The sequence below is a fragment of the Melanotaenia boesemani genome, chromosome 8, assembly GCF_017639745.1.
Source record: "Melanotaenia boesemani isolate fMelBoe1 chromosome 8, fMelBoe1.pri, whole genome shotgun sequence".
NCBI classification, from domain to species: domain Eukaryota; kingdom Metazoa; phylum Chordata; class Actinopteri; order Atheriniformes; family Melanotaeniidae; genus Melanotaenia; species Melanotaenia boesemani.
The window spans coordinates 269,144-284,698 of record NC_055689.1 but is presented as its reverse complement, the minus strand read 5'-3'; the positions used below and the strand labels follow the sequence as shown (position 1 = coordinate 284,698).

The 15,555-nt window shown below is 45.0% G+C and overlaps 1 protein-coding gene across 7 annotated transcripts in view; it reads left to right on the top strand.

Moving 5' to 3' along the window:
* Positions 1–15,555, top strand: part of st3gal3b (ST3 beta-galactoside alpha-2,3-sialyltransferase 3b) — a 203,563-nt gene that overhangs the window by 131,014 nt on the left and 56,994 nt on the right. For all 7 annotated transcript variants that reach the window (XM_041992354.1, XM_041992355.1, XM_041992357.1 and 4 more), the window contains one exon: positions 11,811–11,997. In XM_041992354.1, the coding sequence (XP_041848288.1) occupies positions 11,811–11,997 (187 nt within the window). The remainder of the gene's footprint in view (positions 1–11,810; positions 11,998–15,555) is intronic.

Sequence of the window (15,555 nt, the reverse complement as noted above, 5' to 3'; positions counted from 1 at the left end):
CAGGGTGTTGTTCGGCACAATATAAAAAGTAGTTCCGGGGTGATGTTCGGCACGGTGTAAAAAGTAGTTCCAGGGTGATGTTCGGCACGGTGTAAAAAGTAGTTCCAAGGTGTTGTTCAGCAAGGTCGAAAAATTAGTTCCAGGGTGATGTTCGGCACAGTATAAAAAGTAGTTCCAGGGTGATGTTCGGCACGGTGTAAAAAGTAGTTCCAGGGTGATGTTCAACACGGTGGAAAAAGTAGTTCCAGGGTGATGTTTAGCACGGTGTAAAAAGTAGTTCCAGGGTGATGTTCCGCACGTTAGAAAAAGTAGTTCCAGGTTGATGTTCGGCACGGTGTAAAAACTAGTCCCAGGGTGATGTTCGGCACGGTCCAAAAAGTAGTTCCAGGGTGATGTTCCGCACGTCAGAAAAGTAGTTCCAGGGTAACGTTCGGCACGGTGTAAAAAATAGTTCCAGGGTGATGTTACGCGTGTTAGAAAAAGTAGTTCCAGGGTGATGTTTGGCACGGTGTAAAAAGTAGTTCCAGGGTGATGTTACGCATGTTAGAAAAAGTAGTTCCAGGGTGATGTTTGGCACGGTGTAAAAAGTAGTTACAGCGTGACGTTCTGCACGGTGTAAAAAGTAGTTACAGGGTGACGTTCGGCATGGTGTAAAAAGTAGTTCCAGGGATATGTTGAGCACGGTACAAAAATTAGTTCCAGGGTGATGTTCGGCACAATATAAAAAGTAGTTCCAGGGTGATGTTCAGCACTGTGTGAAAAGTAGTTCCAGGGTGATGTTCGGTACGGTGTAAAAAGTAGTTCCAGGGTGATGTTTACCACTGTAGAAAAATTTGTTCCAGGGTGTTGTTCGGCACAATATAAAAAGTAGTTCCGGGGTGATGTTTGGCACGGTGTAAAAGTAGTTCCAAGGTGATGTTCAGCACGGTCGAAAAATTAGTTCCAGGGTGATGTTCAGCACAGTATAAAAAGTAGTTCCAGGGTGATGTTCGGCATGGTGTAAAAAGTAGTTACAAGGTGATGTTCGGCACGGTTTAAAAAGTATTTCCAGGGTGATGTTTGGCATGGTGTAAAAAGTAGTTCCAGGGTGATGTTCCGCTCATTAGAAAAAGTAGTTCCAGGGTGATGGTCTTCATGGTGTAAAAAGTAGTTCCAGGGTGATGTTCTGCACGGTATGAAAAGTAGTTCCAGGGTGATGTTAAGCACGGTAGAAAAGTTAGTTCCACGGTGATGTTTGACACAATATAAAAAGTAGTTCCATGGTGATGTTTGGCACTGTGTAAAAAGTACTTACAGCGTGACGTTCGGCACGGTGTAAAAAGTTGTTACAGCGTGACGTTCGGCACGGTGTAAAAAGTAGTTACAGGGTGACGTTCGGCACGCTGTAAAAAGTAGTTCCAGGGTGATGTTACGCGTGTTAGAAAAAGTAGTTCCAGGGTGATGTTTGGCACGGTGTAATAAGTAGTTCCAAGGTGACGTTCGGCACGGTGTAAAAAGTAGTTCCAGGGTGATGTTCCGCACGTTAGAAAAAGTAGTTCCAGGGTGACGTTCGGCACGGTGTAAAAAATAGTTCCAGGGTGATGTTACGCGTGTTAGAAAAAGTAGTTCCAGGGTGACGTTCGGCATGGTGTAAAAATTTGTTCCAGGGTGTTGTTCGGCACAATATAAAAAGTAGTTCCGGGGTGATGTTCGGCACGGTGTAAAAAGTAGTTCCAGGGTGATGTTCGGCACGGTGTAAAAAGTAGTTACAGGGTGACGTTCGGCACGGTATAAAAAGTAGTTACAGGGTGACGTTCGGCACGGTGTGAAAAGTAGTTCCAGGGTGACGTTCGGCACAGTGGAAAAAATAGTCCAAGGGTGATGTTCCGCACGTTAGAAAAAGTAGTTCAAGGGTGATGTTCGGCATGGTGTAAAAAGTAGTTACAGGGTGACGTTCGGCACGGTGTAAAAAGTAGTTCCAGGGTGACGTTCGGCACAGTGGAAAAAATAGTTCAAGGGTGATGTTCCGCACGTTAGAAAAAGTAGTTCCAGGGTGATGTTCGGCATGGTGAAAAAAGTAGTTACAAGGTGATGTTCGGCACGGTTTAAAAAGTATTTCCAGGGTGATGTTTGGCATGGTGTAAAAAGTAGTTCCAGGGTGATGTTCCGCTCATTAGAAAAAGTAGTTCCAGGGTGATGGTCTTCATGGTGTAAAAAGTAGTTCCAGGGTGATGTTCTGCACGGTATGAAAAGTAGTTCCAGGGTGATGTTAAGCACGGTAGAAAAGTTAGTTCCACGGTGATGTTTGACACAATATAAAAAGTAGTTCCATGGTGATGTTTGGCACTGTGTAAAAAGTACTTACAGCGTGACGTTCGGCACGGTGTAAAAAGTTGTTACAGCGTGACGTTCGGCACGGTGTAAAAAGTAGTTACAGGGTGACGTTCGGCACGGTGTAAAAAGTAGTTCCAGGGATATGTTGAGCACGGTACAAAAATTTGTTCCAGGGTGATGTTCGGCACAATATAAGAAGTAGTTCCAGGGTGATGTTCAGCACTGTGTGAAAAATAGTTCCAGGGTGATGTTCGGTACGGTGTAAAAAGTAGTTCCAGGGTGATGTTTACCACGGTAGAAAAATTTATTCCAGGGTGTTGTTCGGCACAATATAAAAAGTAGTTCCGGGGTGATGTTTGGCACGGTGTAAAAAGTAGTTCCAAGGTGATGTTCAGCACGGTCGAAAAATTAGTTCCAGGGTGATGTTCAGCACAGTATAAAAAGTAGTTCCAGGGTGATGTTTGGCACGGTGTAAAAAGTAGTTCCAGGGTGATGTTCAGCACGTTAGAAAAAGTAGTTCCAGGGTGATGGTCGGCACGGTGTAAAAAGTAGTTCCAGGGTGACGTTCGGCACTGTGTAAAAAGTAGTTCCAGGGTGATGTTTACCGCGGTAGAAAAATTTCTTCCAGGGTGTTGTTCGGCACAATATAAAAAGTAGTTCCGGGGTGATGTTCGGCACGGTGTAAAAAGTAGTTCCAGGGTGATGTTCGGCACGGTGTAAAAAGTAGTTCCAAGGTGTTGTTCAGCAAGGTCGAAAAATTAGTTCCAGGGTGATGTTCGGCACAGTATAAAAAGTAGTTCCAGGGTGATGTTCGGCACGGTGTAAAAAGTAGTTCCAGGGTGATGTTCAACACGGTGGAAAAAGTAGTTCCAGGGTGATGTTTGGCACGGTGTAAAAAGTAGTTCCAGGGTGATGTTCCGCACGTTAGAAAAAGTAGTTCCAGGTTGATGTTCGGCACGGTGTAAAAACTAGTCCCAGGGTGATGTTCGGCACGGTCCAAAAAGTAGTTCCAGGGTGATGTTCCGCACGTCAGAAAAGTAGTTCCAGGGTAACGTTCGGCACGGTGTAAAAAATAGTTCCAGGGTGATGTTACGCGTGTTAGAAAAAGTAGTTCCAGGGTGATGTTTGGCACGGTGTAAAAAGTAGTTCCAGGGTGATGTTACGCATGTTAGAAAAAGTAGTTCCAGGGTGATGTTTGGCGCGGTGTAAAAAGTAGTTACAGCGTGACGTTCTGCACGGTGTAAAAAGTAGTTACAGGGTGACGTTCGGCATGGTGTAAAAAGTAGTTCCAGGGATATGTTGAGCACGGTACAAAAATTAGTTCCAGGGTGATGTTCGGCACAATATAAAAAGTAGTTCCAGGGTGATGTTCAGCACTGTGTGAAAAGTAGTTCCAGGGTGATGTTCGGTACGGTGTAAAAAGTAGTTCCAGGGTGATGTTTACCACTGTAGAAAAATTTGTTCCAGGGTGTTGTTCGGCACAATATAAAAAGTAGTTCCGGGGTGATGTTTGGCACGGTGTAAAAGTAGTTCCAAGGTGATGTTCAGCACGGTCGAAAAATTAGTTCCAGGGTGATGTTCAGCACAGTATAAAAAGTAGTTCCAGGGTGATGTTCGGCATGGTGTAAAAAGTAGTTACAAGGTGATGTTCGGCACGGTTTAAAAAGTATTTCCAGGGTGATGTTTGGCATGGTGTAAAAAGTAGTTCCAGGGTGATGTTCCGCTCATTAGAAAAAGTAGTTCCAGGGTGATGGTCTTCATGGTGTAAAAAGTAGTTCCAGGGTGATGTTCTGCACGGTATGAAAAGTAGTTCCAGGGTGATGTTAAGCACGGTAGAAAAGTTAGTTCCACGGTGATGTTTGACACAATATAAAAAGTAGTTCCATGGTGATGTTTGGCACTGTGTAAAAAGTACTTACAGCGTGACGTTCGGCACGGTGTAAAAAGTTGTTACAGCGTGACGTTCGGCACGGTGTAAAAAGTAGTTACAGGGTGACGTTCGGCACGCTGTAAAAAGTAGTTCCAGGGTGATGTTACGCGTGTTAGAAAAAGTAGTTCCAGGGTGATGTTTGGCACGGTGTAATAAGTAGTTCCAAGGTGACGTTCGGCACGGTGTAAAAAGTAGTTCCAGGGTGATGTTCCGCACGTTAGAAAAAGTAGTTCCAGGGTGACGTTCGGCACGGTGTAAAAAATAGTTCCAGGGTGATGTTACGCGTGTTAGAAAAAGTAGTTCCAGGGTGATGTTTGGCACGGTGTAAAAAGTAGTTCCAGGGTGATGTTACGCATGTTAGAAAAAGTAGTTCCAGGGTGATGTTTGGCACGGTGTAAAAAGTAGTTACAGCGTGACGTTCTGCACGGTGTAAAAAGTAGTTACAGGGTGACGTTCGGCATGGTGTAAAAAGTAGTTCCAGGGATATGTTGAGCACGGTACAAAAATTAGTTCCAGGGTGATGTTCGGCACAATATAAAAAGTAGTTCCAGGGTGATGTTCAGCACTGTGTGAAAAGTAGTTCCAGGGTGATGTTCGGTACGGTGTAAAAAGTAGTTCCAGGGTGATGTTTACCACGGTAGAAAAATTTGTTCCAGGGTGTTGTTCGGCACAATATAAAAAGTAGTTCCGGGGTGATGTTTGGCACGGTGTAAAAGTAGTTCCAAGGTGATGTTCAGCACGGTCGAAAAATTAGTTCCAGGGTGATGTTCAGCACAGTATAAAAAGTACTTCCAGGGTGATGTTCGGCACGGTGTAAAAAGTACTTCCAGGGTGATGTTCAATACGGTGGAAAAAGTAGTTCCAGGGTGATGTTTGGCACGGTGTAAAAAGTAGTTCCAGGGTGATGTTCGGCACGGTGTAAAAAGTAGTTCCAGGGTGACGTTCGGCACGGTGTAAAAATTTGTTCCAGGGTGTTGTTCGGCACAATATAAAAAGTAGTTCCGGGGTGATGTTCGGCACGGTGTAAAAAGTAGTTCCAGGGTGATGTTCCGCTTATTAGAAAAAGTAGTTCCAGGGTGATGGTCTTCATGGTGTAAGAAGTAGTTCCAGGGTGATGTTCTGCACGGTATGAAAAGTAGTTCCAGGGTGATGTTAAGCACGGTAGAAAAGTTAGTTTCACGGTGATGTTTGACACAATATAAAAAGTAGTTCCATGGTGATGTTTGGCACTGTGTAAAAAGTACTTACAGCGTGACGTTCGGCACGGTGTAAAAAGTTGTTACAGCGTGACGTTCGGCACGGTGTAAAAAGTAGTTACAGGGTGACGTTCGGCACGGTGTAAAAAGTAGTTCCAGGGTGATGTTACGCGTGTTAGAAAAAGTAGTTCCAGGGTGATGTTTAGCACGGTGTAATAAGTAGTTCCAAGGTGACGTTCGGCACGGTAGAAAAATTTATTCCAGGGTGTTGTTCGGCACAATATAAAAAGTAGTTCCGGGGTGATGTTTGGCACGGTGTAAAAAGTAGTTCCAAGGTGATGTTCAGCACGGTCGAAAAATTAGTTCCAGGGTGATGTTCAGCACAGTATAAAAAGTAGTTCCAGGGTGATGTTTGGCACGGTGTAAAAAGTAGTTCCAGGGTGATGTTCAGCACGTTAGAAAAAGTAGTTCCAGGGTGATGGTCGGCACGGTGTAAAAAGTAGTTCCAGGGTGACTTTCGGCACTGTGTAAAAAGTAGTTCCAGGGTGATGTTTACCGCGGTAGAAAAATTTCTTCCAGGGTGTTGTTCGGCACAATATAAAAAGTAGTTCCGGGGTGATGTTCGGCACGGTATAAAAAATAGTTCTAGGGTGATGTTTCGCGTGTTAGAAAAAGTAGTTGCAGGGTGATGTTTGGCACGGTGTAAAAAGTAGTTCCAGGGTGATGTTCGGCACGGTGTAAAAAGTAGTTCCAGGGTGATGTTTGGCACAATATAAAAAGTAGTTCCGGGGTGATGTTCGGCACGGTGGAAAAAGTAGTTCCAGGGTGATGTTTGGCACGGTGTAAAAAGTAGTTCCAGGGTGATGTTCGGCACGGTGTAAAAAGTAGTTCCAGGGTGATGTTCGGCACGGTGTAAAAATTTGTTCCAGGGTGTTGTTCGGCACAATATAAAAAGTAGTTCCGGGGTGATGTTCGGCACGGTGTAAAAAGTAGTTCCAGGGTGATGTTCGGCACGGTGTAAAAAGTAGTTACAGGGTGACGTTCGGCACGGTATAAAAAGTAGTTACAGGGTGACGTTCGGCACGGTGTAAAAAGTAGTTCCAGGGTGACGTTCGGCACAGTGGAAAAAATAGTCCAAGGGTGATGTTCCGCACGTTAGAAAAAGTAGTTCCAGGGTGATGTTCGGCATGGTGTAAAAAGTAGTTACAGGGTGATGTTCGGCACGGTTTAAAAAGTATTTCCAGGGTGATGTTTGGCACGGTGTAAAAAGTAGTTCCGGGGTGATGTTTGGCACGGTGTAAAAAGTAGTTCCAGGGTGATGTTCAGCACGGTCGAAAAATTAGTTCCAGGGTGATGTTCGGCACGGTGTAAAAAGTAGTTCCAGGGTGACGTTCGGCACAGTGGAAAAAATAGTTCAAGGGTGATGTTCCGCACGTTAGAAAAAGTAGTTCCAGGGTGATGTTCGGCATGGTGTAAAAAGTAGTTACAGGGTGATGTTCGGCACGGTTTAAAAAGTATTTCCAGGGTGACGTTCGGCACGGTGTAAAAAGTAGTTCCGGGGTGATGTTTGGCACGGTGTAAAAAGTAGTTCCAAGGTGATGTTCAGCACGGTCGAAAAATTAGTTCCAGGGTTATGTTCAGCACTGTATAAAAAGTAGTTCCAGGGTGATGTTCGGCACGGTGTAAAAAGTACTTCCAGGGTGATGTTCAATACGGTGGAAAAAGTAGTTCCAGGGTGATGTTCGGCACGGTGGAAAAAGTAGTTCCAGGGTGATGTTCCGCACGTTAGAAAAAGTAGTTCCAGGGTGATGGTCTTCATGGTGTAAAAAGTAGTTCCAGGGTGATGTTCTGCACGGTATGAAAAGTAGTTCCAGGGTGATGTTAAGCACGGTAGAAAAATTAGTTCCACGGTGATGTTTGACACAATATAAAAAGTAGATCCAGGGTGATGTTTGGCACGGTGTAAAAAGTACTTACAGCGTGACGTTCGGCACGGTGTAAAAAGTAGTTACAGCGTGACGTTCGGCACGGTGTAAAAAGTAGTTACAGGGTGACGTTCGGCACGGTGTAAAAAGTAGTTCCAGGGATATGTTGAGCACGGTGCAAAAATTAGTTCCAGGGTGATGTTCGGCACAATATAAAAAGTAGTTCCAAGGTGATGTTCTTCATGGTGTAAAAAGTAGTTCCAGGGTGATGTTCGGCACGGTGGAAAAAGTAGTTACAGGGTGATCTTCGGAATGGTGTATAAAGTAGTTCCAGGGTGATGTTCAGCACTGTGTAAAAAGTAGTTCCAGGGTGATGTTCGGTAAGGTGTAAAAAGTAGTTACAGGGTGACGTTCAGCACGGTGTAAAAAGTAGTTCCAGGGTGATGTTCGGCACGGTGTAAAAAGTAGTTCCAGGGTGATGTTCGGCACGGTGTAAAAAGTACTTCCAGGGTGATGTTCAACACGGTGTAAAAAGTAGTTCCAGGGTGATGTTCGGCACGGTGTAAAAAGTTGTTCCAGTGTGATGTTCGGCACGGTGTAAAAAGTACTTCCAGGGTGACGTTCGGCACTGTGTAAAAAGTAGTTCCAGGGTGATGTTTGGCACAGTGGAAAAAGTAGTTCCAGGGTGATGTTCGGCACGGTGTAAAAAGTAGTTTTATGGTGACGTTCGTTACGGTGTAAAAGGTAGTTCCAGGGTGATGTTTGGCACGGTGTAAAAAGTAGTTCCAGGGTGACGTTCGGCACTGTGGAAAAAATAGTTCCAGAGTGACGTTCGGCACGGTGTAAAAAGTAGTTCCAGGGTGATGTTTGGCGCGGTGTAAAAAGTAGTTTCAGGGTGACGTTCGGCACGGTGCAAAAAGTAGTTCCAAGGTGATGTTTGGCACGGTGTAAAAAGTAGTTCCAGGGTGATGTTCTTCATGGTGTAAAAAGTAGTTCCAGGGTGATGTTTGGCACGGTGTAAAAAGTAGTTCCAGGGTGATGTTCTTCATGGTGTAAAAAGTAGTTCCAGGGTGATGTTCAGTACGGTGGAAAAAGTTGTTCCAGGGTGATGTTCAGCATGGTGCAAAATGTAGTTCCAGGGTGATGTTCTTCATGGTGTAAAAAGTAGTTCCAGGGTGGTGTTCAGCATGGTGTAGCATCTTCTTCCTCTAACATGTCTGGAAACGTCCGTTAAGTGAGGAGACCAGTTGCTGGAAATTTAGGGGAGGAATGTTGTCCCATTCTTGTCTGATACAGGATTCTAGCTGCTCTACAGTTCTTGACCTTGGTTGCTGGATTTCTGCTTCCATGAAGCTCCAGATGTTGTGTACTGGTGAAAGGTCTGGACTGCAGGCAGGCCAGTTCAGCAGCCGGACTCTTCTCCTGTGAAGCCATGCTGCTGTGATGGATGCAGGATGTGGTTCAGCATCGTCTTGCTGAAATCTGCAAGGCCTTCCCTGAAAGAGATGTTGTCTGGATGGGAGCAGATGTTGCTCTGAAACATCCATGTACTTTTCAGCATTGATGGAGCTTCACAGATGTGGAAGCTGCCCACGCCATCGGCACTAATGCAGCCCCATCCCATCAGAGATGCAGCTTTTCACCTGTCCACTGATAACAAGCTGGATGCTCCCTCTCCTCTTTAGTCTACAGGACACGCCGTCCATGCTTTCCACAAACTAGTTCACATCTTCATCCAGGTTTCCACTTTGTCTCAGACCATTTTAAATGAGCTTTGGTCCAGAGAAGAGGAAGAAGGTTCTGGATCCTGTTCACATCTGGCTTCTTCTCTGCATGATGGAGCTTTAACCTGCATTTGTGGGTTTCAGGGTGAACTGTGTTCACAGACAGTGGTTTCTGGAAGTCTTCCTGAGTCCATGCAGTGGTTTCCAGTAGAGAATCATGTCTGCTTTTAATGCAGAAGATCCCCAGCATCCAGCCTTGTCCCATGCACACAGAGATTCCTCCTGATTCTCTGAATCTTCTGATGGTATTCTACACTGTAGATGGAGGCTCTTCAATGTTTGAGGAACATTTTTCTGAAATTGTTCCACAGTTTTAGATCCAGTTTGTCTCAGATTGGTGAAGCTCTGTCCATCTTTCCATCTGAGAGACTCTGCCTCTCTGAAATGCTCCTTTTATACCAAGTCATGTTACTGACCTGTTACCAGTTAACCTGGTTAGTTGTCCAATGCTCCTCCAGGTGTTTCTGGTTTGTACCAGGTACTTTTCCAGCCTTTTGTTGCTCCTGTTCCAACCTTTTCCAGACGTGTTGCTGCATCAGATTCACTATCAGCTCAAATTTTCATCACATGGTGAAATGTCTCCGTTTCATCCTCTGAGATGTTGGTTATCTGCTACTGGGGATAAAATATGGATGAATGACATTTTTAAATCATTAAATTCTGTTTGTTTTTTTTCTTAAGTTTCTTTTCAAATTGAAGTTACATGTTTCAGTCTTTAAATTTCAGTGAACGCTGACTTGAAATGTGAAACATTTTTGGGGTTTTGGCGTCGACAGACGACTCCCACCTCATCAGATATCACTGCTTGTTCCCAGATAAGAGCCTTTCTTTTCTGTGTCGATGCATTTCCACCCACTCTTCCTGTTCATGTAATGCTCAGTGATATTCTTCCAAACACAAAGATCTCCTGACAGATTTTCCATCATTATGTCAGGACACTCTGAGGGATTCTCCAAAACCTCCATTTTTTCCCCCCCCTGCTTCAACCCCTGAGTGGAGTAGACACCCTACCTTCCTCATATACCAATGCTTCCTGTGTTCTGCTGACAAATGTGTTCAGAAGATCCTCCAGACTTATCCAGATATGACTTTGCTGACTTTCAACCTTGACTTTTATGTTGAGGTCAACTAGTTTCAGCTGTTTTCATTTCCCCAGTCAGGTGTTAGAGCAAAGTTGGAGCTTTTATCAGTTTATCATGATGTTTTTTTCCCAATGGGTAAATTTTACCCTGTAAGGTTAGTAAGGCTTAACTTTTCTTTCAAGGTACTCCAACTTGTTCATGCTACAGTTATGTTTCCTGTTTGTTTTAGCTGATTGAAAACTGTTGATTGTTGTTGTTGGTATTGTTCTTCCTGACATGGTTACCGTTGTGTTTACTAGATGTAGGCATGTGTAGTGTGGAGTGGAACATTTCAGATGTTAAAATTTATATTTAGATTTAATTTTACAGAGTTTTTCCATGGGAAATTAAGCTAGGGAATTCAGGAATATTCCAAAGTGGAAAGTTCCAATGGAAGTTATGGGAATTAGGTGGAAATTGGGAGTAATTTATAAAACATAAAAATAAACATTTATTTAGTCATAATGCAGATAAGTGAAACCTTTATTAAGTATGAAATATTTTATTGAACAAGCGTAACATGATTGTTAAGTATAATAATAATCATCCCCTGCGGAACGCCACGCCACCCGTCAGACTTTGCTCCCACTAAAAGAAAACATCCCATTTAACATGTAAATTAAAAATCGTTTTTCCTCAAACTTCTCCATCCTAGCTTCTATATTTATGCCAGACCCTTTTAGGCCTCTTCTTGGGCCTCATCATCATTCTCGATGTTCAATAACATCCACCTCCGACCCCCCTCTGTGCATGTTGAGGTCTTGCCTCGATACCACTGCAGTAAACAGTATGCTAGCTGCATGTGACCGAGGAATAGCACAAATATACTTAAGTGAAAATCTGGTTTTTGTCGAGATTGTAGTAAAATCTATTTTCCCCAACTGTATTTAAAATACTTCTAGCATTTTCATTTCCAGGTTTATTCCTATTAAAGTTGCTCTATGTAACTTTCTGACCTTAAAACGTGTTTCTGACTCATCTTGATGGCACAGTGACCTTTAATATGAGGTTCTTCGCAGTTTATTCTTCCTAACAACGGCAAATCTTACATCGTCTCCGTCCCATCTCTTCTCACAGATCTCTCCCAGTGACGGCCAGTTGGGCATCGTTGGGCCAGTTGGGCCCAGTTGGGCTGTTATGTAACAGGAGTGTTTCTGTTGATGTCAGCAAGGGTCCAGTGTTGCTCCACACACGTAATTTATCCATAAAAACCAGTTTAAGGGGCCATGGTGGCTAGTGTTGTGATATCCAGTTGCTGGTGTATGACACATTGCATAAAGAACTCCATCTGGAAGTTGTGAATAGTGATTTTTCAGCCTCAGAATGCTGCTAGGTAACAATGGCTCCAGGAATTAACAAAAACAAGGTCACTGTACCACAACATGTTTTTGGGTCAGAAAGTTACATAGTGCTGCTTTAATTCCCATGAAGTTAAGAAAACTTAAAAAATTCCCAGAATTTTGCCACTTTTCAGCACGACCTTTTATTAAATGTATATTTATTCACTTGCCATTATTCACATGCCTTTTTTATGTTGGCAGGTTGAATGAAGCCCCGGTACATGGTTATAGCAAAGATGTAGGGACCAAAACCACCATGAGGATCACATATCCAGAGGGCGCCATCCAGAAACCTGAAAACTATGAAAAGGACTCACTTTTTGTCTTTTCTGCTTTCAAACCGCTTGATTTCAAGTGGCTCAGACAGATGGTCTTCAAGGAAAAGCTGGTAAGGAGATATTTAAATTAATTATGATGAGTGAAAATTAAACATGCCCTTTACAAACAGAACTATAAGGACATTAATGAAAAATCCTGATGTGTGAAAGACAGTTGAGTAAAATTAGTAACCCAACTGTAAGCTCTATTTCCCTCCACTAAAATATGATAAATCTGAATTAGTTTTAATTGTCTCTTATTGAGTCTGTTCAGCACCTGTACAGAGACATAACTGTATGAAAACTCCTCAAAGATTTAATAACCCTTGAAGCGCCAAAGTGGCATAATTACAACAAGCACCAGCCACGTTGCCTGAAAGCAAGCTTAAACTGTTACCACTTTCCACCTTTATATCGCAGAATTGTGAATCAGTCATCAACAATTGTCTCCGATTTCTCAACGATCTGCCAAGGTCGTAAGGGATCTGCCTAGGTCATCAACCATCTACCTAGGTCATCAACCATCTGCCTAGGTTGTTAACCATCTGCCAAGGTCATCAACCATCTGCCTAGGTCATCAACCATCTGCCAAGGTCGTCAACCATCTGCCAAGGTCATCAACCAACCATCTGCCAAGGTCGTCAACCATCTGTCTAGGTCATCAACCACCTGCCTAGGTCGTCAACCATCTGCCTAGGTCGTCAACCATCTGCCTAGGTCGTCAACAAACTGCCTAGGTCGTCAACCATCTTCCTAGGTCGTCAACCATTTGCCAAGGTCATCAGCCATCTGCCTAGGTCATCAACCATCTGCCTAGGTCGTCAACCATCTGCCAAGGTCGTCAACCATCTGCCTAGGTCGTCAACAAACTGCCTAGGTTGTCAACCATCTGCCTAGGTCGTCAACCATCTTCCTAGGTCGTCAACAAACTGCCTAGGTTGTCAACCATCTTCCTAGGTCGTCAACCATCTGCCTATTTCATCAACCATCTGCCAAGGTCATCAACCATCTGCCAAAGTCATCAATCATCTGCCAAGGTCGTCAACCATCTGCCTAGGTCATCAACCATCTGCCAAGGTCGTCAACCATCTGCCTAGGTCATCAACCATCTGCCTAGGTCATCAACCATCTGCCAAGGTCATCAACCATCTGACTAGGTCGTCAACAAACTGCCTAGGTCGTCAACCATCTGCCTAGGTCGTCAACAAACTGCCTAGGTTGTCAACCATCTTCCTAGGTCGTCAACCATCTGCCAAGGTCATCAGCCATCTGCCTAGGTCATCAACAATCTGCCTAGGTCGTCAACCATCTGCCAAGGTCGTCAACCATCTGCCTAGGTCGTCAACAAACTGCCTAGGTCGTCAACCATCTGCCTAGGTCGTCAACCACCTTCCTAGGTCGTCAACAAACTGCCTAGGTCGTCAATCATCTTCCTAGGTCGTCAACCATCTGCCTATTTCATCAACCATCTGCCAAGGTCATCAACCATCTGCCAAGGTCATCAATCATCTGCCAAGGTCGTCAACCATCTGCCTAGGTCATCAACCATCTGCCTAGGTCGTCAACCATCTGCCTAGGTCATCAACCATCTGCCTAGGTCGTCAACCATCTGCCAAGGTCGTCAACCATCTGACTAGGTCGTCAACAAACTGCCTAGGTCGTCAACCATCTGCCTAGGTCGTCAACCATCTGCCTAGGTCGTCAACAAACTGCCTAGGTTGTCAACCATCTTCCTAGGTCGTCAACCATCTGCCAAGGTCGTCAACCATCTGCCTATGTCATCAACCATCTGCCTAGGTCGTCAACCATCTGCCTAGGTCGTCAACCATCTGCCTAGGTCGTCAACAAACTGCCTAGGTCGTCAACCATCTGCCAAGGTCGTCAACCATCTGCCTAGGTCGTCAACAAACTGTCTAGGTCGTCAACCATCTGCCTAGGTCGTCAACCATCTGCCTAGGTCGTCAACAAACTGCCTAGGTCGTCAACCATCTTCCTAGGTCGTCAACCATCTGCCAAGGTCATCAGCCATCTGCCTAGGTCGTCAACCATCTGCCTAGGTCGTCAACCATCTGCCTAGGTCGTCAACCATCTTCCTAGGTCGTCAACAAACTGCCTAGGTCATCAACCATCTTCCTAGGTCGTCAACCATCTTCCTATGTCATCAACCATCTGCCAAGGTCATCAACCATCTGCCTAGGTCATCAATCATCTGCCAAGGTTGTCAACCATCTGCCTAGGTCATCAACCATCTGCCAAGGTCGTCAACCATCTGCCTAGGTCATCAACCATCTGCCTAGGTCATCAACCATCTGCCAAGGTCGTCAACCATCTGCCTAGGTCGTCAACAAACTGCCTAGGTCGTCAACCATCTGCCTAGGTCGTCAACCATCTGCCTAGGTCGTCAACAAACTGCCTAGGTTGTCAACCATCTTCCTAGGTCGTCAACCATCTGCCAAGGTCATCAACCATCTGCCTAGGTTGTCAACAAACTGCCAAGGTCGTCAACCATCTGCCTAGGTCGTCAACAAACTGCCTAGGTCGTCAACCATCTGCCTAGGTCGTCAACCACCTGCCTAGGTCGTTAACAAACTGCCTAGGTCGTCAACCATCTTCCTAGGTCGTCAACCATCTGCCAAGGTCATCAACCATCTGCCTATGTCATCAACCATCTGCCTAGGTCGTCAACCATCTGCCTAGGTCATCAACCATCTGCCTAGGTTGTCAACAAACTGCCTAGGTCGTCAACCATCTGCCTAGGTCGTCAACCATCTGCCTAGGTCGTCAACAAACTGCCTAGGTCGTCAACCATCTTCCTAGGTCGTCAACCATCTGCCAAAGTCGTCAACCATCTGCCTAGGTCGTCAACCATCTGCCTAGGTCGTCAACCATCTGCCTAGGTCGTCAACCATCTGCCTAGGTCATCAACCATCTGCCTAGGTCGTCAACAAACTGCCTAGGTCGTCAACCATCTTCCTAGGTCGTCAACCATCTGCCAAGGTCATCAACCATCTGTCAAAATCATCAACCATCTGCCTAGGTCATCAATCATCTGCCAAGGTCGTCAACCATCTGCCAAAGTCGTCAACCATCTGCCTAGGTTTTAACAATCTGCCTAGGTTGTCAACCATCTGCCTAGGTCGTCAATCATCTTCCTAGGTCGTCAATTATCTTCCCAGGTTGGATATCATCTTCCTAGGTTGTCAATTATCTTCCTAGGTCGTCAACCATCTGCCTAGGTCGTTATCGATCTGCCAAGGTTGTCAACAATTTGTTTAGGTCTTCAACCATCTGCTTGGTTGTTAACGATCTGCCAAGGTCGTCAATCATCTTCCTAGGTTGTCAATCATCTTCGTAGGTCGTCAATCATCTTCCTAGGTTGTCAGTCATCTTCCTAATCTTCTCTAATAACTAAAACACGAAACAATATCTTGGGGATCCAGTCACACCGGAAGCCAGCCCACCCATGACCACAGAGGGCATCACCACAGGAACCACCCAGGTCATGGCAGCCCGGGGTCCACACCACAGCCACAGGGCTGCAGTGCAGGACACCCAGCCCCCCAGACAAGGCCAGTCACCATGGCAACAACCCCATAGAAAGAGCAGGTAGAGCCACCGGTGTGGAGGAT